Consider the following 24,239-nt stretch of genomic DNA (forward strand, 5'->3'; position numbering starts at 1 on the left):
ATTCTATCTCCAGCCTCATTCCTGTCACCAAGCCCATGTTTTCCGACTACTGATTCTTCTTCACTATTCCCAACTTTTGCATTCCAGTCACCCATTATTATCAATGCATCTTGATTGCATGTTCGATCTATCTCCGACTGTAAAAGTTGGTAGAAATCATCTATTTCTTCTTCTTTGGCTCTGTTACGGCACCAAAAAAAAAAAAGAATTCTAATCACAAGAACAGAAACTAGACACTTCATGTTTTTTCCTCTCATTGTCATCCAGTTGGAGCCGACTCACAGCTGAAGCTTCAGGAGGTTTTCAGGAAACTGTAAATCACCTAGAAGGAGATTTTTGTCCATTTTTCTCCCATGGAGCTGCTGGGGATTTGAAACCCTTGGGTTAGCAGCACAACTCCGTACACACTGTGCCACCAGAACTCCTTATTGTAGGTAAAACAATATTTAATCCAACAGAGTAGTGGTAGAGAGAAGAATGACCTCTGTGGATACCTGTGTCCTTACCTGTGTAAAGGATCTGAATATGACAATAGGAAAGTCAGGTAGAAGGTGGAATTAAAGCTGCTTATTGATAGGCCTTGAGATAGGCAGATTTTTTTTTTATTTATTCAAGAGGTGTCAAAATAATCAACAGCAACAGAGTTCTTACAAGGGAAAGAGGAGGACTGGAATGTGAATGCAAGCAAAATGAGTACCAGGAATGACTTGAACTTATTACCAGTAACTTCACAATTCATGTCTGAATGATGCTTGCCAATAGGTAGATATTTTTTTCTTTTTACGTAAGACACGTCCCAGCCTTCTGGCACTTAGGAACAGTTGACAGCACATTGAAACTGGGTTTGGAATGTTTTCACTGCTATGTCAATAAGGTTTACAAAGCATATTGTTATTCACTCAATCATTCATGAACATTTGTTTCACGGCATTAAGTGAAATAACCACCTGTCTGATCATTCAATCATTCCATATTGCCTTTCCCTTCACCTACATTAAGGAGTCCTTATTATCTATCATTTCATTTTCTACTTTCCCACCCTTCCTCTCCTTAACAACCATATAAAAAAGATTCCGGGTGTAAACCTTTCTTTCTTTATAATAGTGGTCTCACACAATATTTGTCCTCTAGATTCATCCACATTACACAAGGTTCATGAACTCTTCATTATTTTTCAGTGTTGTATTCTCTGCCACTGTGTATTTACAGTATGTAAATATGTGATATGTACAGTAGTTTCTCTATCCTTTTGTTCATTTGCGGGCTCTTGGATTGTTTCCATCTCTTTGCTATTGTGGTGTACCTAGTAGAATAGTTGGATCAAAGTAAAATAGTTGGATCAAATGGCATTCCCATTTTCAACTTTTTCCTTTTTTAAAAAAATTATTTTATGTGTGTACCATCAAATTAGATCTGACCGGTACAGGAGGAGATTGCCCCTCCTTCTCCAGCAGAGCATCTGGTGGATTCAAACCAGGTGCCTTTGGGATTATAGTGCAACTTCCTATCACTAGGCCACCAGAGCTCTCTCATTTTCAACTTTTTAAGAAAACACCAAGATGCTTAAACCTTTTACATTTCCACCAGCTATTTGTGTGAATTCCAATCTCTCCACACAATTGCCAGCATTTGTTATTGATCATCTTATTCAACTTTGATACTGTCACTGAAGTGAGGCGGTACCTCACTGTTGTTTTGATTTGCATCTCTCATAACTCTGATAGTGTAGTCTGTAGAGAATCGTGCTGTTGACAAAAAGACTCTCTGAAAGTTCTAATCTACCAGCCACTCCAAGGAAGAAAGATGACCATTCCCTCCTGTGTAATTTACAATCTCCAAAAAGTCACTGGAGAGTCAGCTGTGAGTCAGTTCTGACCTCAAAGCAATGAGTTCAATTCTTATTAATAGCGAGAAAGTGATCGTGAGCATTTAGTCCTGTCCTTGTTGACACTCTGAATGTCTTCTGGTGATGAGTATTTCCATAGCGTCTCTCAACTTTGTACGTGAGTCATTTGTGTTTTTCTTGTTCAGAAGTTAGAGTTTTCTGTAGATTTTGGTTATGACCCCTGTGTCAGATAAAACATTGACAAATATTCTTCCCAATCTCTAGGTTCTTTTTCACTCTTTTGGTGAAATTTTTTTACACACCTAAGAACTCAATTTTAGAAGGTCCTACTCATTGAGTTTTTTCTGTCTTGAGTGCCAGTTTTTGTTTATATAAGCAATCTTTTCTCGTGCAATTTAATGCCTCTGACAACCTGCTGTAGGGTCAATTATGAGTCCGTTCAACCAATGGCACACAACACAAACAATATTTATGCGACCATTTTAGGAATCTGAGGAAGACCCTCTGTGAGGTGGATTGATTCAGTGACTGGGGTAATCGGGATGGGTGTGTTGCAGACAGTGAGATTGGCACAGGACAGAACAGGGTTTAGGGTTTTGTACATCAGGTTACTAAGAGTCACAGACAACTTGACGGCACGTAACAGTAACAACAACAAATTTGTTTCTATTATTTTTTCCTCTGGGGATAATTTTTGGGTTTACCCGTAAAATAATTTGCACTTTCATGATCCACCTTGGGTAAGTTTTTGTATATGGTGAGGTATGGCTCGCATGTCCATTTTCTCTCTGTAGCTTTGTAGTTTTGTCAACACCATTTATAAAAGAGGATATGATCTCCTCACTAAATAGTTTTCCTTTCCTTATCAAAGATTAGTTGACAAAAAATTAAATTGCATTTTAATTAATTAATTGCATTAAATTGCAATTGATACTAAAAAAAATGAGTTGACAATGTGTGGATGGATTTACTTCTGGGGTTTTCATTCTATTCCACGGGACTTTGTATGTTTCTTTGTCCCAGAACTGCATTATTTGACCATTATGCTGGTGTAGTAGGTTTGAGGCCAGAAAGTATAAGCTGGAGACCATATTAAACAACAAAGTAACACACACACACACACAGCAGACACGTGCACGCACCCACACAAACATGCAAGGGCATTAACAACGAGAGAGCTGACGTAAGACGGCTTCATGACACTTGGTCTTTATTTACCTCGGGCCACAAAAGAAGAAAGAGAGAGGGGAGCAGGGGAGGACGTGGAACGGGTGGTCTACTGTCTCCGAGAAAACCGCCTTCTGTGACAGGAGTAAAACCAGAAGAACTGACTGATGGTGAAAATGTTGATTATTCTATGTGGGACCCTTTTATAAAATGAGGGAAACGTGTAAGATCATTTCAGACGGTCATGGGTTCCTGATGTTATGGAACCTTAGAGGCTGTGGACTCTACTGCCCTGAGGTAAAATTCAACTAAACATATCTCCTAAAGTCTCCCTAAACCCAAAAGAATAGTCCATCAAGTACCCAAAAATGTACTCTTTTTTTCCCTTCCTACATTTCTTTAAACAGATTAAGTTTACTGTATCAAAGGGGAGTAACACTAAAATTAGTATAACAGGCTTGGTAAGAGTAAAATTGCAAGTCAAAGTGAATTTTAGATATAATTATATTCATTGTTATTCTACATAACAGATGAATATTCTAAAAATTGTAAGCAATTCTGATAAGGATTATGGAAAAAGAAAATAAAAGAATGAAAATACGGAACAGAAAGAATGTGACATTGTTTACATTTGCTTAACTAGTTCTGTTATAGCTACTGTCTCTTTTTTCATTTATGTCTTAAAATGACAAATGTACTCTTTTTTTAACTTAAGGAAGCTTTATTCATTTTTTTAAAAAATCATTTTAAAGAACATTTACAGAGATTTTGGATTTCCATTCATTCATTGCTGCACTTCTCTCCACGCCCAGCCCTTCCCCCCCCCCAAAATGTACTTTTTTAAGGACTATTTACAGATGGATATTTTACAACAGCAACTGGACGGATTAGAGTGGAGCTTTATGGGGGTGTGGGTGGGGAGTGCAGGTTACTGGGGGAGGAACTTCCACGGAATGAGAACGGGCACGAGTTGAAGAATGTGGATCGTGTCCATGTGGGACTGGCTATGGGGAAAACATTGCAGGACTGTTTTCTGTGTCAATCTCACCACTAACTACAAAATAATTTAAAAGGGAAAGTGGGGCAGTCTCGCACCTTGATTGGCGTCGACTCCGACTTATATGCCAAGTTACTCACATTTTTCTAGGTCTGCAACAGCCCACCAATGCACCATAAGTATTATTGCCTTAAAGTTTATGCGTACATTTTAGTGGACATTCACGTCTGAGCCTGGTGCCTCCAGGATTAAGTTCTTGGCAGCCAACTGATCAGTCAGCGGTGCAAACTTGACACAAACTTCCCTAAAGATTTATGCTCCTGATCCTATAGGCTGATTTTACCCTCCCCAGCGGGGTCCTTGCGAGCTGGAATTGACCAGACAATATGGGGCTTGTTTGGCTTAAGCAAAATCTGTAACATCAAAATCCACAAGTGAGAATGGCAACCTTTGCATACAGGTTGAAAGATTGAAAGGAACATACACAGTGGGAGAGGGAGGAGAAAGATGGGCACAGCGGAGTGATCTCCATCATTTCAGCACCTTGGAATGGGGTGCGGGGAAACCACTCATTTAAAGCTCACAACCCGAGTTTATGCTGAGTGAGCTAACTCAGTCCCACAAGGATAAATATTGTATGAAACCATTCTGGTAGACAAAGGATCCAAGAGATGTGGGAGAGGCTGGAAACAGAGGGATGAGGATGTGCAGGGTGACGGGGGGAGTAATCATTGGGTTGTACAATTTGATGGGTTGGGGAGTGAGAAAATTGGGAAGAATTTGTCCTTGAAAACAATGTATTTGAATTTTGAAAATAAACTAGTAAAAATGTTTTAAAAAATCTAGATAAAGCTCACAAACTATTTACTCTCAGGTGTATACAGAAAACCCTCCCTTCTGGCCTGGCCTGGACCCCTGGTGACACTGGGAGAGAATGTGACCCTGCGGTGCCGTTCAGAGACCGTCTTTGACACCTACATGCTGTATAAAGATGAGGGAATCGGGGACCCCTTGCGTGTACGTGGTAAACTGCATGACTGGACCTCTCAGGCTGACTTCTCCATGGGCCCAGTGACATCTGACCATGCGGGGACCTACAGATGTTATGGTTGGCTCACCCACGCCCCCTACGAACTGTCAGACCCCAGTGACCCCCTGACTCTCGTGATCACAGGTGAGAGTCCCAGAATTCTCATCTTCCTGCTCTCTTCAGCATGTAGGTTGGATATTCTAAAGGCTGACAGTCCTGGGCGCTGATTAGATAAATGAGAACAGGGTTTTCATAGAGTCAGACCTGGTGAGAGATGAGAACACCAACAGAGACAAAGACAGAGGAGAGACAAGTAAAATTTTATAAAACATAAAGGCCAGACACAGGAACAGGGAGAAGGGAAATGAGAAGTGGAGAGAAAGAGAGAAATTCAAATGTGGAGAGCGTATCCCCTCCCTCTGTCTCTGACTAGAGACCTGATGTGGTTTGGAAACGTGGTTTCTCATTTTATGTCTACACTCTCTTGTCTAGAAACCAAGTGTCTGATTTGGGATGGAGGGTCAGCGGGCCCTTCCCTGGCTGACCCCATAGCCTTAGAGAGTGGAAATCCTTGCACTTACTTTGACAGGTCACGAAGGAGGCCCACGTGGGACAGTTGGACATGCTCACCAGGGTTGGGCCCAGGATGTTGGTACAGAGAGAAGGGATCTAGGATGAGTTCCTGTGGACTGTGTGTTTACTGCACATCCTCAAGCTAGCTTCTACAGTCCATGTTCTAAGGCAACCCCAGGACTTAGAGGACTATTGAGCACACAAAAATCTACACGGGTGCGCGCACAACAGAGGAAGTGGTCTTTGGGAAGCGCGGGCACAGAAGCACACAGACATATAACAAATCGATGAAGGAGAAGAGGGAAAAGGAGAAGAATAGAGGAATCTCTCTCTCTCTGGGCGCTTGGGGGAGGAATGCCAGTTCTCTCAGGAGCCTTGCGTTAGCTGACAACCTGGGAGTTCGTTGGCCATAATCCAACCTCAAAGGAACAATGGTCGACTTCAGTGGGGTCTAAGACAGATCACCCCATTTCCTCTCCTGTTCTGTTTTCCAGAAAACTTCATAAGCACTTCTCCATCACCCACAAACTCATCTCCACCACACACAAGTACTTCCCCATCACCCACAAGTACGTTTTCATCACCTGCAGAACCGAACTACCAAGGTGGTAAGTGAGGAGAACTTCTTGTCTGGGCTTGCAGTGTTCTGGGGAGACGGAGGCCGTGAGTTCAAGTATTGAATCTGCTAATTCCTAGGTCTGTGACTTTGAACTAATCACCTTCTCTTGGTGAACCTCAGATTCTACAATTACAGAAGCAACCTAAAACTCTGATTTTTATCTTATCTTCTTATCTTACCTCCACAAGGGTTCTTATCAAAGCTCCATTTGCCAGGAAACAAACTCTGTGTCCTCCCTTTGAGCTTTGAAATACTGTGTAAAATAAAACGTCTGTAATAAAATAGAGAAAACCCACTTTTGCCAAGTCTGACTCTGACCTTCCTTCAGTTTTCTCAAACTATAGATCCCCAGGCGAGAAGACTGCCCACCTGTCCCTCGTGGAGTGATCGATGAATTCTGACCATTCACCCTCGGGTTAGCTGTCCAATCAGTTATGCACTATATCACCAGTGCTTCCTTTTTTTTAAAAAAAAAAAATCTTCTTTTTTAAATTTTTATTAATCTTAACGGAAGTTTACAGAGACTTTGGATTTCCATTCATTCCTTGTTGCACTTTCTCCCTGCCTACCCCTCCTCCCCCATTTCACTTTTCTCTTCAATTGCCTCTGGTGGGTCCTATGACGACATAACACCTCAGCTTGCCTGGTTTTAATTGTTTTTGGTCAAACATTCTTCTAAGTAGTACAGCTCTGGTCTGTCCATAGGCAACTGAGAAACAGTACTTGCTATGACTTGCTTATTGTTGGATTCACATCTCTCTCCAGGTAACACTAGACTTTGGTCTATTCTGATTGGACTCTCGGTGGTCGCCATCATCCTGGTCCTCCTCATTTGCTTCCTCATTCGTCGCTGCTGTCGTGCAAAAAAGGGTAAGTGTCGGGGAGAAGGAGCCAGTGTCACCTCAGCAGGGTGGACATCTTTGATGGGAGTGCAGAGGTATTGAACGTCTACTTGCAGGTTTATATTAAGCTCAATGCAGGAGCCACAGAGATAGAACTGTGCAGAAAGCACACCAGCGTCTCTGCCCCTTCTGTAAGCTCTCAGACCATCACCTCATAGTGCACCGTGTTCCTACTTACATCCAGTCCTTCCACAAACATCTAGGAAAACAAGGGGAAAAGTAGGAGACAGAATCAATAGCTTGGGATGTCAGAGCCTTTAATCGGAGGAACGTTTTCACTTAGAGAGAGAATCTCTAGTTCTGCCTTTTGGAGCCGAAATGTCTCAAGTACTCATTCATTTTTCTTGACTTTATAAGTGTATTTATGAAATGAGGGGCCAGAGGTTCGCTCACATTTATTTTGGTGACTTCTGTCCCTTGCAGATGCCACTATGCTCAGCAGAGAGCCTGACGTGGACACCACGGTGAGTGGGAAGGTAGGTCCTCCTCAGTCCCTCCTCTTCAGTGCAGCTAATTCTCTCTCTCTGTCCTTATGTATCTGCACACGTCCTTCTCACTATTGGCCTCTTCCCAGGTACCTGAAGAAGACCCACAGGAGGTGACTTACACAGAGCTGAGACACTGGACTCCCAAGAAGGAAAAAAATCACTCCCACCCCACAGAGGTCAGAGGCCTCCTCAACTAATACCCACGTGTACATGCAAGTGGCTGTACGTTAAGCCAGATCAAGGCGTGATTCCTGGATCCTGTGCACATGTAAAGAGATCTAGAGACGTTCTTCCATGAGCACCATCCCTCCTTAAGACCTGCTTATCAACTCTGTAATAATAACGCCTGGGGTCTGGGTACCTCCATGATCATCTCTAAAATCTCAGGGCCCTTAGGAAACCCCCAAATATTTGAGGACTATTTTATGACTGTCTAATCATTTCTAGTATTATAATAAAAGCACCCAAGCATTCTAGAAGTCCAACCATAATTGGTCTACTTTCTTTCATAGTCTACTGATGGGATTCTAGAAATTATGATATATTTATTCAGTGGGTCAACTTCATTAACAAGTTTTGATGGAGACATACTATATTCTCTCTTCTAGTGCAGAACCAAAAGCAAATATATCTCTCACTCTTATCATCTATCTATCTATCTATCTATCTATCTATCTATCTATCTATCTATCTAATCTGTCTCTACATATCTCTATCTCTCTGTCTGTCTCTCTGCTGTTGAGACAGAACCAATTCACGACTGACCCTTCAACGAGTTTCCAAGTGACCATAAATTATATTGAGGAGACTGCCCACCATTCTCCCATGGAGCAGCTGATGGCCTCGACCCATGTGCCTTTGGGATTGCACCGCAGCTTCTTGTCAAAAGCGGAATTGCAATGGGAAAAGTCTGCTGTCACGGACCTCTCTAGGGTACTGAAGAACAATCATATCACTCTAAAGACTAAGGTGCACCTGATCCAGGCCATGGTCTTGGCAATTACTTGCTATGCATCACAGAGCTGAACAATGACAAACGATGATAGAGAAAGAATTGATGCCTTTGTGTTGTGCTTCTGGTGAAGAGTAAGGAATACACTTTGAACTGCTAAGAAAACAAACAGTTCCATCCTGGATTTTGAAGCTCTGTCTGATATCCTTTGAGCATGTTGCAAGGAGGTATTAGTTCTTGGAGAAAGATAATCATGCTTGGAAAGGTGGAGGGACAGCATAGGAGAAGAAGACCCTGGGAGAAATGGATTGACTCAGTGGCTACTGAGGGTAAAGGGGGTAGGTGTATTAGAGACAATGAAATTGGTTCAACAGAGCAGAATTCCGGGCTGTGTACATATGGTCACAAAGAGTTGCAAGTGATTCAACAGCACAAAACAACTATATACTTCCAATTACGTTGGTTACTTGCTTACATGATTTTTCTCTTTCTACCTTTCTTCTCTTTTGTATCTCTTTGCCTCTCTCTCATTTTCTCTTCTTTTTCCTTCTTCCTCTCCTTTCTTTTTTCCCCCCTCTCTCTCCTCCATAGTACAATCCTTACTAAGATCTCCATAATACTAAAAGTTTTTTTTAATGTGCCAACACTTCGGAACCAACTGAGAGCTGACCTTCTGCAGGTTTTCAGAAACTTCCAATCACAAATGAGTAGATCAACCATCTTTCCCATATGGTGCACTTGGTAGATTTGAATTGCCTGCCTTTGTGTTGACAACACAATTCCTTACCACTAGGCCACTGTGGCTCCCTATCTACTTCCACAATGATGAGTGACTTCCTGGTAATATATTGACATTTTATACCACAATATAACTAACACAAGTTTTTTATTAATTCACACAATTTTACAGTAAATATCCCAAAATTAGACGGATGGATGGATGGATGCATGGATAGATAGATAGATAGATAGATAGATAGATAGATAATAGACATACAGATAATAGACAGAATATCTTAGATGGAGATATAGATATCTATATATTCATAATTTATCCTTGTTTTTGTTTCTTGTTTCATTACATATTTAACTATTTTTGGTCAAACTTAATACAGCAAGTTAGGTTCTCATTTAATAATTTGTGTGCGTGTTGTTTGATTACTCTGGTTACCTTTTTACATAGTTTTTTATTGTGATCTGAGTGAAAGCTTACAAAGCATATTGCTGGTGGTGGTGGTTTTTAAATACTTTTTTAAATTTTATACTGGTCTCCTTACAAAATTCATATACATTGTTTTTCACACTGAATCTTTCCCATTTCGTTTACCCACCTCTCCCTCCACCCATGAAATTGTGCAACCCTATGAATAACCTCCCCCAACCCATCCACCCATTAATCCTCAGCCTTCTTCTTCCACCATCCTGACCTTGGATCCTCATACATGTTCTGCAATAATGGTCTTATAGGGTATTTGTCTTTATCAGACTGAGTTAGTTCACTTAGCATAATGTTGTCCAGGACCTGTCCCTCCTAAGAAAGGTAGTAATTAATAAAACCATTGTTCCTGCCTTCTGCGTAGTATTTCACTGTGTGAATGTATCATAATTTCTCAAGCCATCTGCTTGTGATTACCAAGATATAAAATCACAGACCAGTATCTCACATGAATATAGATGCAAAAATCTATAATAAAATCCTAGCCAATAGAAACCAAAAGCTCATCAAAAAAATTATTCATCATGACCAAGTGGGATTCATAATAGGTATGCAAGGATGGTTCAACATAAGAAAAACAATCAATATAATTCATCATATTAACAAAGCAATATAAATCATCATATTAACAAAGCAAATAACAAGAACCATATGATCTTAGCAATTGATGCAGAAAAGGTATTTGACAAAATATAACACCTCTTCCTGATAAAGACACTCAGCAAAATTGGAATAGAAGGGAATTTCTTTAACATAATGAAAAGTATGTATTCAAAACCAAGAGCCAGTATCATTCTCAATGAAGAAAGACTAAAAGCATTTTCTTTGTGAACAGAGGCCAGACAAGAATGCCCACTGTCTTCACTTATATTCAGTGTCATATTGGAAGTGCTTGCTAGGGCAGTACAATATGTTGTTGTTGTTATGTGCCGTCGAGTCATTTCTGACTCATAGTGACCCTATGCACAACAGCCCTAAACCCTGCTCTATCCTGCGCCAACCGCACTGCCTCTGACACACCCATCCCGATTACCCCAGTCACTGAATCAATCCATCTCATAGAGGGTCTTCACCTCCTGCACTGCAATACAATAAGAGAAGGAAATAAAAGGTATCCACATCAACCAAAAAATGGTTCAACTATGCTATATGCAGATGATAGGACAGTGTACACAGAAAATACCCAAGACTCAACAACAACACTAGAAGACCAATTTAGTAGAGTGGCAGGATATAAGATCAACATCCAAAAATCAGTGGGATTCCTCTATAGTAAAAACAGAACTCAGAGAAGGAAATCAAGAAAGCAATACCATCTACAATAGCCAACCACAAACTGAGAAACTTGACAGTGAACCTATCTAGAGAAACAAAAGACCTAGACTAAGAAAGCTTCAGAACATTTCTGTGAGACACAATGTTGTTGTTGCTGTTAGGTGCTGTCAGGTCGTAGAGGACTCATAGCAACCCTAAAGGGAAAGGCCTGAGCACTGTTCATAGAGTTTCAGGAGGCAAGCCATTTCGGAAGTGGATGTCACTCCTGCTTCCAGGCTTGTTTTAGTCCGGAAGCTCCAGCCAACACTGTCCACCATGGGTGACCATTACCACCTCTGGCACATAAGCGTCCCAGTGTTCAGCATCACAGCAACCACGAGTTACCTCTGTACAGCAATGCACAGACCAATGCAATACCACCTAGAAGAATGTTTGACAGGAAGACAATTTGAACCTGGCTGAGGGCTGCAGATTAAAATCACCCACCTTTGGCTTGATAGCATAACTTTCTGGTGAGATACAATAAAAGACCTAAATAAATGGGGGAAATGTTCCCTGTTTATGGACAGGAAGACTCAATATTGTGAAAATGACAATTCTATCAAAAGCAATCTACATGTTCAACACAATCCCAATACAGATACTAAATTCCTTTATCAAGGAGATCAAAAGGGAAATTGTCAAGTTTAGTTGTAGAGGAAGGAGAGTCCGGATAAGCAAAGCACTTCTGAAAACACAAAAATACGGTGGAGGCATAACACTCCCTGACCTCAAAACCTACTACACAGTATTGTATTCGTACAACGACAGGTACATAGACCAAGAGAATAGAATTGAGAACAGAGAAATAGACCCAGCTAACTATGGTCAGTTCACATTGGACAAGGAAATAAAACCTATCAAATGGGTAAATGACAACCTCTTCACCAAATGGTGCTGGCAAAACTGAACTGCTACCTGCAGAAAGCTGATACAGGATCCACATCTCACATCACACACAAAAATAAAAAACTCACGGTGGATCAGAGACTTGGGACTAAAGCCCAAAACTGTATAGTTTATCAGAGACAAACTGGGATCAAGCTTAGAAGGCATAGCCTACGGTATAAAGAGACTGCTAAACACAGCCAGAAAGACTCAATCTGCAGAGGATAAAATTGATGAATTGGACTTTCTAAAGATTAAATCCCTCTGTACATCAAAAACTTACTGATTTGGAAAAAATATTTGACAATACCATTTCAGACAAGGGTCTCATAAGAGAAGTTCACAGAATCCTACAGGGCCTCTACTAGAAAAATCTGATAACACACTTACAAAGTGAGCAAAAGACATGGAAAAGACCTTTCACAAAGGAAGATGTTCAGATGGCCAACAGACATGTGAAGAAATGCTCAAAATCACTGACTATCAGATGCAAATCAAAACCACAATGAGATGCCATCTCACTCCAGAAGCTGTGGCAAAGTTTAGCAGGACAACAAGTAATAAATTGTGGAGAGGATTGTGGTGAGATAGGAACTCTTATATATTGTGGGTGGGATTGTAAAATGGTACAATCACTCTGTAAGGCAGTTTGACGCTTCCTCAAAAAGCTGAACAGAGAAATTCCATATGACCCAGCTATTCCACTGCTTGGAATATACCCTGATAGAATGAGAACTGAGGTACCGTCAGAGACTTGAACACCAATGTTCATAGTAGCGTTAGTCACCATCACAAGAACATGGAAACAGCCCAAATGTCCAGGATATCGGTTTTCATTCAGTTATTCACATCCATTTTGTTCTATAAGGTTAATCCATGTCTGCCTGTTTTTTGTACATTATCTTTCCATTCAGTTATCTTTGTGTCTGTAACTCACTTCTTGTGGTAAATACTTGGACTAGAAATTTCTGAATTACGTATTTTCAACACTCATCTAAAATGCAGCTAAAAAGTAGTCCCTCATCTAATATTAAAATGTTGTCCATTTAGTTATGCCTTAAAGAGAAAAATAACAAAACTAGTTAATGAAAGAGCCCAGAAAACAACAGACACTTCTTCCAGTATCCAATCTTAGACTTTCGACCCAAACCTGCAACAAAAACTACATTGGATCTTTAACGATTTTCCTCAAACAAAGAGCCTCTTCCTAGCTGTTGCTTCTAGTCCTGATCAGTCATGAGGGAAGGTGTTTACACTTTCATCAACAGACAAATGAAATAAGAAGATCATGGGTGAGAGTGGAAAGGAAGAACATGCCAGGGACTATTGCAGGATCAAAGGGAGATCTGGTGGTCTGGTGGTCAAGAGTCGTGCTGCCAACCCAAAGGCACAGAATTCCAAACCACCGGCTGCTCCGTGACACAAAGATAGGCAGCCTCGCACGTGACTCACGGCCTCTGAACACTCGCTGCAGTGTCAGCTAGGAGTGGGCTCTGACTTAGTTCCCTTGTCATTCTTCAGTCCCAAATGTGAGTCAAAGAACAAAACCAAGGAAACCAAGTAAAGATGGGTAGATAGAATGGATTCTGGACAATCCCAGAGGCGCACGGTTCAAATCCACCAGATGCTCTGCTGGGGAAGGAGGGACAATCTCCTCCTGTACCAGTGAGATCTGATTTGACGGTACACTCACACAAAAATAATAAAATAAAATAAAATAAAATAAAAAGAATGGATTCTGGATGGACCAAAGAATACAGGGAATTATGGCGTCAGGTTTGAGATACTCGCTAAGCTTATAGCCAGAGAGATGTCTTGAGTGCATGTTTAGCATCAGAATTACTATAGTTCCTGAAAATCAATAATAATAATGAGAGATTCATTTATAACAAAAATAAGAATTCGTACCTATGTGTTCGGGAGATGTTTTGTAAATATATATTTCCATTTTATGATTGCACATTGAATGAGGCTTACAGAACTCAAATTCGTTTCTATTCAGCCTTTCATAGATATTAATGGCAGTCCTAGGAAGGCCTACAGGTCAGTTCTACTCTGTTCCATCGGGTCTTTGTACATTTTCACCTGATGGCACACAACAAAAATGGCTTCAGAGGCCTTTGACCGGAAATGGAAGATTTCGAACTAGTACTAAAAATCCCACTGGCAAAAGAATCTATATTTAAAAGCTATGGTTATTAGAGTATTACCAATATCTCTTCAGTTCATTGTGTATTCTATATGAAGAAGATCAAAGCTACAGAACACTTCAAAGGCCTTTAAATGTCTGCTTAGAATAGGATCATCTTATTCATAAGACACTGTGTTGGACGGAAGTTTCAGGTTTGACTTTGGTCAGAATATGATGTGAAGCGATAGCTCTGAACATCTTCCAGGAAGTCGATTCCGTCCTCGACCAGCACCCCCACCCCGGCCATGGGTAAGGGTAGAAGAGACTGTCTGACATGCACCTTTCCGCATGTGGTCAATTTGCAAGCTGCAAGTGCTGGAGCTCTTCTCACGACATCCTTTGCGTGTTTCAGTCGAGCTGGGCTGCGGCCTCCAGAGCATCAGACGCAGCACCATGTCCTTCACATTAATCGGCCTGCTGTGTCTTGGTAAGTCCTGGAAGGGGATGAAAGAGAAGGAATATTAGGGTGGAAAATATGGACGTGAAGCCTTGGTGTCCACACAAGACAGAGACACATCTGTAAGAGGCAGGATGGGCTTTGAGCTCAGAGTATCCCACCAGCAGAGCACATCCCTGACGTGGAGAAAACTGCACTGTTGTAGGGCCCAGGTCTTGCATGGAGATAACAAACCATCCTGATTCTCTCTTTTCCAGGGTATTTGATGGGCCTCCAGACTTGGGCCCAAGTAGGTGAGTCCTTTCTCACAAAACTTACTTTACCTTCCAATCTCAAAGTGAAGGATTTCCCATACGAAGAAGGTAGATGGCCTGTGGGGATTCAGTTGATGGGTTGGTTTAGGGAAGCTTTACGGGTAGATCATTTGTGAATAAGAAAGTCAAGGTCTTTGAGAATTTCAGGCTCTGATTCTGGTCAAGACATGTCCCCAGGATGTTCCCCTTGGATTTGATCCAAGTTCCAAGGGCATCTGAAGCAGACTGCGAGGCTGAGGCCACGGACTAAGGAGAAAAACCACTGCTAGGAACTACACACATCTTGTGTACCATGTTACATGGCCGTAGGAAGTGATATGCATTGCCCAGATCCTCTCAGAAAGGATGGGGGAAAAATATAATGAACTCAGGAAACTGAAGAATATTCTGCTACATTACCAGTGGTCTAATGGAGTTCATGGATTTGTTGATGTTATTTCATCCACGTAGACTTTTTTTCTTCTATGAGTGCCTTGTGTCCTTTTCTAGAACTACTTTTGAGTTACCAACATCTGGTAAAAGTTCACTCTTCAGCGCTTGTTCAAAATCCCCAATCCGTATTTCCGTTGTAGGAAGTTATGTCATATATATATTTGACGTGGGGACTCTCTATGGTAGTCCTAGATATTCTGTGTTTGGGGAAGAATTTTTAGACAATCTGGGCTAAGAAGGGATCTCTGAGCACAGGGAGGGGAGGGAAATCGCCCCGTCTCCCTCTCTAAGGCTGAGCCTTCTTCTCACCCAGGTGGTCACAACAAGCCCACCCTGACCGTTAGCCCAGCCCCTGTGGTTGCTCGAGGAGAACGTGTGAGTCTTCAGTGTCGCTTTCGTCTTGGATTTGTCACACAGAAGCTGTTCAAGGAGGGTTTTTTTGTACGTGAGTCCCAGAAAGAAATACCTCCCGCGATTTTTGAGCTGGGTCCTGTGACCCCAGCAGATTCTGGCATCTACAGATGTCATGCTTTTTATCAAAATTCTTTAACCCGGTCAGAAGTCAGCAACCCCGTGATGATCAAGGTCACAGGTAAGAGCTCCTACTCAAAGAAACTCTTCAGGGCTTTCTAATCCCACTAATCCCTGATATTCCCAGTGGAAATTGGCTATCAGAAACAGATGAGGGAGAGAACTTTTTAAAAGGGATATATGATTAGGTATTATTGTCATACTAGGAGTCCAGATCGAAGGCTGCATAGTGGGGTGGACTTGAAGGGAGGGATTGTATAACAAGGAAAGAGTTTTTCTTTTACTTTTCAAAGATAAGAGCGAACTGGGGGAGAGGGGGTATGCAAGGAGAAAAGTGCAATAATGAATGAATGGAAATCCAAAGTCTCTGTCAACTTTCATTAAAATTAATTAAAAAAGAAAGGGAAAAAAAGAAAAGAAAATATCTATCAGAAACCCAATCACAACAACAGAAACCACTCCAGGTACTTAAGGTAATTCCTTTCAGTCTTTCTCATTGCCATCCAATTGAAATTGCCTCGTAGCTGGCCCTCCAGAAAGTCTTCAGGAGGCTGTAAATTGCACAGGAGGAGATTATCTTTCTCCCATGGAGCTGCTGGCGATTTAAAACCTCCAGGAAGTCACCATGTTTGGCTTAGAAGCACATCTACCTATAGACTGTGCCACCACATCTCCTTATTTTAGGCAAAAGACAGCAGAGTCGTGACAGAGAGAAGAATGACTTCCAAACCACACTAAGCTAACTAGTGTACAGAAAACCCTCCGCAGGGCCCATCCTGGGCCCCTGGTGACATGGGAGAGAATGTGACCCCTGCAGTGGTTTTCAGGGACCTAGTTTGGCATCTGCATGCTGTATAAAGAGAAGAAAATCCAGGTCTTTTTGCATGTGATTGAAAAACTCCATGGCAAGATCTCTCAAGCTGACTTCTCCTTGCATGTGGCAACATCTGTCCTTGCAGGGACAATCAATAACATTTTGTGACTCCCAGCTGTATTGTCAGACCCCAGTGACTCCCTGATTCTCGTGGTCACAGATGAGAGTTCCCAGAATTGCCTCTTTCCTGCTCTCTTTAGCATGTAGATTGTATATTCTAAAGGTTGACAGTACCAGGCGATGGTGAGAGAAATGAGAAGAGGATTTTTATAGAGTCAGACATGGCAAGAGATAAAGACATCAACAGAGACAAAGAAAGAAGAGAAACAAATACAATTTATTAAAATGTAAGGACAGATAGGAGTACGGAAAGAGGGGGAAATTTTTAAAAATGGAGATAAGGAAAGAGAGAGAAGTTCAAATGTGGAAAGAGTACTTTTCCTCTCTCTCTGCCTTGATACCTGAAGTGGTTTGTAAATATGGCTTCCTATCCATGAGGTGGATTGATTCAGTGACTGGGGTAATCGGGATGGGTGTCAGAGGCAATGTGATTGGCACAGGATAGAGCAGGGTTTAGGGCTGTTGTATATAGGGTCGCTATGAGTCGCAAATGACTCGACAGCATATAACAGCAACAACAACAACAACATATTATGCCTATACTTTGTTGTCTATCAAGAAAATGCAAATACAAGTTGAGGGTCTGACTTGAGATGTAGGGTTACTCTACCTGCCCCTGGCTCATCCCGATAGATTTTGTGACATTAGACCATGGCAATGCTACAGATAATGCTTTTATTTTGATAATTCCGTCTTCTTCTAAGATTGACCCATAATGTCCGAGGATGTTGGTATCAAGTGAAGGAGCCTAGGACTAACTCCTGCAGACTGTCTATATGCTGTGCATCCTCAAACTAGCTTCTACGGTCCATGTTCTACGGCAACTCAAGAAATCAGAGGATTGTTGAGGTTAAAAATCTACATGGGGGTCAATGTATGACAGAGGAAGTAGTGTTTGGAAAGCAGGGACGTAGAAACACACATATATAAAATAAAAAAATGAAGGAGAAGATATGAAAAGGAGAATGACAAGGGAAGAATCTGTGTCTCTGGGCATTTGGTGGAGAAGATGCCAGTTCTCTCAGGAGCCTTGAGTTAGATGATAAAGTGGGTGTTGGCCATAAGTCAAGCTCAAAAGCACAATGGTAGGCTTCACTGGGTTATAAGACAGATTGCCCCATTTCCTCACCTGTTCTGCTTTTTCTAGAAAACGTCATGAGTACTTCTCCATCACCCACAAGCACGTTTTCATCACCGACAGAACCAAGCTACCAAGCTGGTAAGTGAAAGGAACGTCTTCTCTGTGCTTGTGGCAGTCGGAGGAAACAGAGTCCATGAGTTCAAGTGTCAGCTCTGCTGCTTCCTAGGTTTATGACTTTGAACCAATCCCCTTCTCTTGGTGAACCTCAGATTCTATGATTGAAGAAGGCACTTAGTGGAACTTTAACCTCCAGTTGTTGTTTTTTTGTTTTTTTTAATGATTGAATTCTCCTCCAAACTATGAGATTGGAAGTAACCTTAACCTCCTTTCCTGGACCAATGTAGAGCTTATTCTGTCCTCACTTCTGACTTAGGAAGAGAATCATGACGGTTAGGCAAAGAAATGAAGGGAGGACACAAGTTTCAACTTTGCATACTTAGTAAAATAAAATCTCTGAAATAAAATAGAAAACAAAAACAAAAACAACCAAACACTGCACCAAGTCTGATTCTGACATCTCGTCAATTTTTCGAAATTTTACATTTTCATGAGAGAAGACTGTCCCTCTTTCTCTCCTGGCGTGACAGATGAATTCTGAACACTTACCCTCATGTCAGCTGTCCAGCATGTTACGCGTTACATCACCAGTGATTCTTGATTTGTCTGATGTTGTTCTTTGCTGTTGAGTCGGAACCACATCATAGATGACCCTCCAGTGGGTTTTCAGAGGATGTAAATCAAGTGGGAGGAGGCTTTCCACCTTTCTCCCAAAGAGCAAGTGGTGAATCCGAACCTCCTGCTTTTCAGTAAGTATAGTGAGCGAATGCTACAAGAAGTCCGACCACACGAAAAAGAATGTAGCATCAGAGAGGAGGGAAGACTCATCAACAACCTGCAATATGCAGATAACACAAATTTTCTTATTGAAAGTGAAGAGAATTTTACATACTTAAGAAGATCAAACGTTGTAGTCTTCACTAGGGGTTAAACCTTAACCTAAGGGAAACGAAAATCCTCACCAGTGAACTAACAGTCAACATCATGATAAAGAGAAGAAAGATTGTCGGTGTCAAAGATTTTATTTTGTCTAGATTCACAATCAACACTCATGAATAGTAGCCCTCAGGAAATCAAAAGACATATTGCATTGGGCAAATCTGCTGCCAAGCACTTCTGTAAAGTGATAAATAACAAGGTTGATTGTTTAAAAACTAAAGTGAACTTGACCCAAGAACAAAGATAATGGTTTAAAGACTAAAGTGAACCTGACCCAAGCCAAAATATTTTCAATAACTAAGGAAGTTTAGAGGAAAAATTAGTGTCTTTGAGTTGTGGTGTTGGCCATCAATATTGAAAATATCATGGACTGTCAAACAAATAACCAGATCAGCTTGGCAGGAGTGAAGCAAGAGTGCTGTTTAAAAGCAAAGATGGTGAGACTTCATCTCACATGTCATCAGAAGGGGGCAGTCCTTGAAAAGGACACTATACTTGGAAAAGGGAAGACCCTCAAGGAGATGGGTTGACACATAACTTAAAGGTGACATCTCTCTGGTGGTTCAAATCCACCAGTGGGTCCAAAGGAGACAGATGGGCCGTCTCCTCTCATGTCATGTACAGCCTCTGAAAACCTACTGGAGGGTCAGCTATGAGTCAATTTTAACTCAAAATAAATGAGTGAGTGAGTGATACTAAAAGCAGTAGGTTGTGATCTTTATTAATGTCTCAAGGCCTCTTGCCTTCGAAGTTACATGCTCCATGTGTTGTTTTTGTTGAGTCTTCCTACAATCCTGATGCCTCCTTTTTCTTCATATAGTCTATCTTCTTCGATTATTTGCTCAGTATCTCGATTGAATACCTATGGTGAAAGGTATAACCCTGACTCACATCTTTTTCATTTCAAACCAACCATAAATTTAATGACCTAAAACTACACAGTTGTATTCACCATCACCATCCCCATCCCCTTGAAATTTTAGAGGCTCATCGTCCAAAATGGATCTCACTAGGCAAAATTCAAGGTGAGAGCAGGGTCGTGTTCTTCCTGGAGGTCCCAGGGGAGGATTCTTTGGGTATTTACCCCCTTTTCTATCTCTTAAGTGTAGCTCACATCCCTTGCTCATGACCCTAGGTCCTCCACCTTCAAAATCAGTAACCACTGATCAAGTCTTTCTTACATTGCATTGGTTTGACATTCTCCATAATCAAATCTCTTCTCTAACTCTCTCCTGCCTCCTTCTTTTCCTTGTAAAGACTTTTCTAATTACATTGCTGTGGTGATGGTTATATATCATCGAGTTGGAATTGACCTGTAGATGAGTCTCCAGTGAGTTTTCAGAGATAGTAAATCAAATGGGAGGAGATTACCCATCTTTCTCCCATAGAACAGCTGGTGAATTTAAATAGGGTACTTTTGCACTGGCAGTGCAATGCCTTACCACTAAGCCACCGAGAGCTCTCATTACTTATATGAGAGCCATACCCGTAATCTGCCTAATTTAATGTCAATTCATTCACAAATTTCATTCCATTTGACATCTAAATTCTAGGAGTCAGGACATAGAGGCCTATTGCAGGAATCTTTTTCTCACTAACATAAAAAGTAAAATAAGACCAACAGAGAAATACCTCCAGAAATAGCTGGGCAAACACTGTGCCTCTTTCACGTAGTTCTGTATTACAAAACCAATCCACAGATGTCTCATGAGACTAGGGGAAAGGAGCTATAGTGTTTATCTTTCAATGTAACTTTTCCTAGCCATTGTTTGACTTTACTATGTAGATGGGTGGGAATATGTGAATGGTGCATGTTATCCTATCCCCAAGGGGATTAGCTACCTACCATTCCACAAGGGGATTGACCAGTCTCAACAGTCTATAAGGGGAGTGGCTGGTCTCGCCAGTAAGTTGAGCAGCTCTAACCTCAGAGACAGATCTCCTGGTACCATTGATGAAAAAGCCAGAAAATGTAAGACGTCCTTCTTGCTCCAGCTACATCTATGGCAGCGACACCCATGGCCAAACTACAGACCTGATGTGAGACGGGACCTTGGGGGCAGAGAGCCAATATTGGCAGGACTGAGAATGTTGTCAGACACCTGAAAGTGGGAAGCCAGTATTAGCAGGACTGGAGAACTTTGTTGGACAACTCAAAGTGGGAAGCCAATATTGGCAGAACAGAGAACTTGGAACTTTGGCCTAAAGCCATGAAGGTCCATGACTGAGGTGCCTGCGTGCCCGTTTTGTGAGCCAACCTGGCTATATTCTGCTATTAGCCTGAAATGTAACCTTTTTACTTCCTTAACATGGTTCTATATGGTCTATGAGCTATCATGCTTGAAAGTGAGCCCAGCAAATTAGTAAGACTGGTGTTGAAATGAGTAGAAAGAGGTATGGAAGCATGGGGACGTATCTGACCTCATGAAAAGTGGGTTTTGTTAGGTTAGTGAACTTAAAGAAGAAATTAGAGAGAACGAGAGAAAGCTTAATGCAGCTTTATTCAAGGGGGGAAGGGAGCTCCCAGGTGAGTTCCTCATCCTGGAGAGGCAGAATGGGAAGTCACACTGTGAACTTACTGGGGAGGATTTTTATAAACTGAGTCTTTAGGGAGGGACATTCCATTCTGATTTATGAGCCACCTGCTAGCTCAGTCAGACAAGCAAGACCATTTGCTCTTCTTATCAGCAGCAGGTAAGGCCATCAGCATTTGAGTTCTGAATTCTTCATTCTTCTCTTTGCCCCCCTTCGCTGAGACTTCACAGTTTTGTGTTTTTGATATTGTTGATAGAAACAGTTCTCCTCTGTTGGGGAAGTTGACAAAGGTCAGATATGGCCATCCCCACGTGGTCCTTGCTCTTTGTACAGTAGCACATTGCTCTTCCTTGATATTCCTTCCTCAGCTTCACAGGGCTGCAATGAAAAAGCACCTCAAAGTGAGTGGTTTGTAAGAACAAAAATGTATTGCTTCATATCTCTCGAGGTTAGAAGTAAAAATTTTGGGAATTAACAGAGCCATGTTTTTTCAAAAGCCTTTTGTGAAGGACGCTTTCTAGCCTCTCCCAGTTAGTGGGAGCTCCAGGCATTCCTTGGATTGGAACTGGCACAATTCCATCCTAACATGGTTTCTTTCCCTTTGTCCCTATCTAGGTGTGTCTCATCTCTGTTTTAACTTTACTACCAATACTGGATTAGCCTTCACCCTACCTCAGTATGACTTCATTTTAGCTTGACTGATAACATAATCAAAGATCCTATTTATAGACTTAGCTTTGTTCACAAGTACCAGGAGTTGGGATTTACCACCACCCAATTTGTAAGGGCAGGATACCACCCCAAACACGTTCTTTCCTGAGCATATATGACATATGTTTCATCTCACATTACTTAGGCATGTTGCCAAGGGGAGCTGGTCCTTAGAAAAAAGACATCATGCTGGAAAAGGTCAGCAAAAAATAGAACGAACCTCAATGAGATGAATTAATACAATGGCTTAAAAAATAGGCTGGAGTATGGTGGAGATCGACAGAGGCAGGAGGGCAAGGTATAAGATAGGGGAAGATTTCCATCTGTTGTCCATAGGGTCACTGTGAGTCGTGGTTGACTCAATGGCACCTACTAACAACAACAGATGACATCAGATGCCTACCTTCAGTTCTTTTGATTTTACCTTTTCTCCTTCACAGAGAATTTATTTGGCCCAATTTGAGAGCATTCTGGAGGTTGGGATATTCTGTGTCATCACAGAATTCACAGGAGTCAATTTAGAAAGAGCAGTTGCTATGATTTGCTTATTGTTGGATTCACATCTCCCTCCAGCTAACACTAGACTTTCGCCGATTCTGATTGGACCCTCAGTGGTCACCATCATCCTGGTCCTCCTCATTTGCTTCCTCATTCGTCGCTGCTGTCGTGCAAAAAAGGGTAAGTGTCGGGGAGAAGAAGCCAGTGTCACCTCAGCAGAGTTGACATCTTTGATGGGAGTGCAGAGGTATTGAACCTCTACTTGCAGGCTTCTAGTAAGCTAAACGCAAGAGCCACAGAGATACAACTTTCTAGAGATAACACCAGGGCCTTTGTCCCTTAAAGCTGTCTAATTCTCCACCATATATTTCTTTTTTTTTCCCCACCATATATTTCTTACTTATATCCAATGCTGCCACCAACGTGTAGGAGAACAAGCCACATAAAGAAAAAAGCAGGGAAGGGAATAAAGAGGGTGGAAAGTGAGAGCTTTTAATTGGGTGAACTTTTTTGTTTAGAGAGAGAGAGAGAGAGAGAATCTCTAGTTCTGCCTTTTGGAGCCGAAATGCCGCAGGCACTCACTCATTTTTCTTGACATTATAAATGTAATTATGAAATGAGAGCCCAGAGGTTCGCTCACACTTATTTTGGTGACTTCTGTCCCCTGCAGATGCCACTATGCTCAGCAGAGAGCCTGACGTGGACACCACGGTGAGTGGGAAGGTAGGTCCTCCTCAGTCCCTCCTCTTCAGTGCAGCTAATTCTCTCTCTCTGTCCTTATGTATCTGCACACGTCCTTCTCACTATTGGCCTCTTCCCAGGTACCTGAAGAAGACCCACAGGAGGTGACTTACACAGAGCTGAGACACTGGACTCCCAAGAAGAAAAATATCACTCCCACCCCCCAGAGGTCAGAGGCCCCCTCAACTAATACCCACGTGTACATGCAAGTGGCTGTACGCTAAGTCCAGATCAAGGCGTGATTCCTGAACCCTGCGCACATGTGAAGAGATCTGGAGACTTTCTTCCGTGAGCACCATCCCTCCCCAAGACCTGCCTATCATCTCTGTGATAACAACGCCTGGGGTCTGGGTATCTGCAGGGTCATGTCTGAAATGTCAGAGTCCTTCTAGGACTCTATTTTGTGATTGTCCAGTCGTTCCGGTACTACTAACAAAAGCACTCAAGCATTCTAGAAATTCAGCCATAATTGGCCAACTTTCTCTCATTCTACAGATGTGATTCTAGAAATTACTATGAGCTCAATGAATTATCTTGATTAACACATTTTTGGGGTTTTTCTGTGATCTACTTTTTTTATTAATTTTAATGAAAGTATACAGAGACTTTGGATTTCCATTCATTCATTGTTGCACTTTTCTCCCTGCCCAACCTCTCCCCTAAGTTCGCTATTCTCTTTGAAAAGTAAAAGAAAAATTCTTTCATTGTTTTACAATCCCTCCCCCCAAGTCCGCTCCACTATGAAGCCTTCATTCTGGACTCCTGT

At 41.7% G+C, this 24,239-nt stretch overlaps 2 protein-coding genes across 2 annotated transcripts in view; both read left to right on the forward strand.

The window, feature by feature from the left end:
- The window catches only part of LOC102849880 (killer cell immunoglobulin-like receptor 3DL3-like), an 11,542-nt gene extending 3,723 nt beyond the window's left edge, over nucleotides 1-7,819 (forward strand). The window contains exons 4-7 of the mRNA XM_006901870.1: nucleotides 4,885-5,184; nucleotides 6,998-7,102; nucleotides 7,558-7,610; nucleotides 7,709-7,819. Of these exons, the coding sequence (XP_006901932.1) occupies nucleotides 4,885-5,184; nucleotides 6,998-7,102; nucleotides 7,558-7,610; nucleotides 7,709-7,819 (569 nt within the window). The remainder of the gene's footprint in view (nucleotides 1-4,884; nucleotides 5,185-6,997; nucleotides 7,103-7,557; nucleotides 7,611-7,708) is intronic.
- Nucleotides 7,820-14,428: 6,609 nt separating this feature from the next.
- LOC102850295 (killer cell immunoglobulin-like receptor 2DL5A-like) lies at nucleotides 14,429-23,697 on the forward strand. The gene is made up of 9 exons (XM_006901871.1): nucleotides 14,429-14,432; nucleotides 14,536-14,610; nucleotides 15,640-15,701; nucleotides 16,693-16,835; nucleotides 17,999-18,070; nucleotides 20,984-21,028; nucleotides 22,818-22,912; nucleotides 23,403-23,455; nucleotides 23,554-23,697. The coding sequence occupies exons 1-9, from the start codon at nucleotides 14,429-14,431 to the stop codon at nucleotides 23,695-23,697; spliced, it is 693 nt and encodes a 230-aa protein (XP_006901933.1).
- Nucleotides 23,698-24,239: the final 542 nt, after the last annotated feature.

The sequence above is a fragment of the Elephantulus edwardii genome, unplaced genomic scaffold, assembly GCF_000299155.1.
Source record: "Elephantulus edwardii isolate Elephantulus edwardi_28Jun2011 unplaced genomic scaffold, EleEdw1.0 scaffold00348, whole genome shotgun sequence".
In the NCBI taxonomy this organism is placed as follows: domain Eukaryota; kingdom Metazoa; phylum Chordata; class Mammalia; order Macroscelidea; family Macroscelididae; genus Elephantulus; species Elephantulus edwardii.

Excerpts from the sequence above, each read along its gene's own strand:
- LOC102850295 (XM_006901871.1), top strand. Across the intron at positions 16,836-17,998 it reads GGGACAATCAATAACATTTT|AAAACGTCATGAGTACTTCT; the intron begins GTGACTCCCAGC and ends TGCTTTTTCTAG. Across the intron at positions 22,913-23,402 it reads CTGCTGTCGTGCAAAAAAGG|ATGCCACTATGCTCAGCAGA; the intron begins GTAAGTGTCGGG and ends TGTCCCCTGCAG.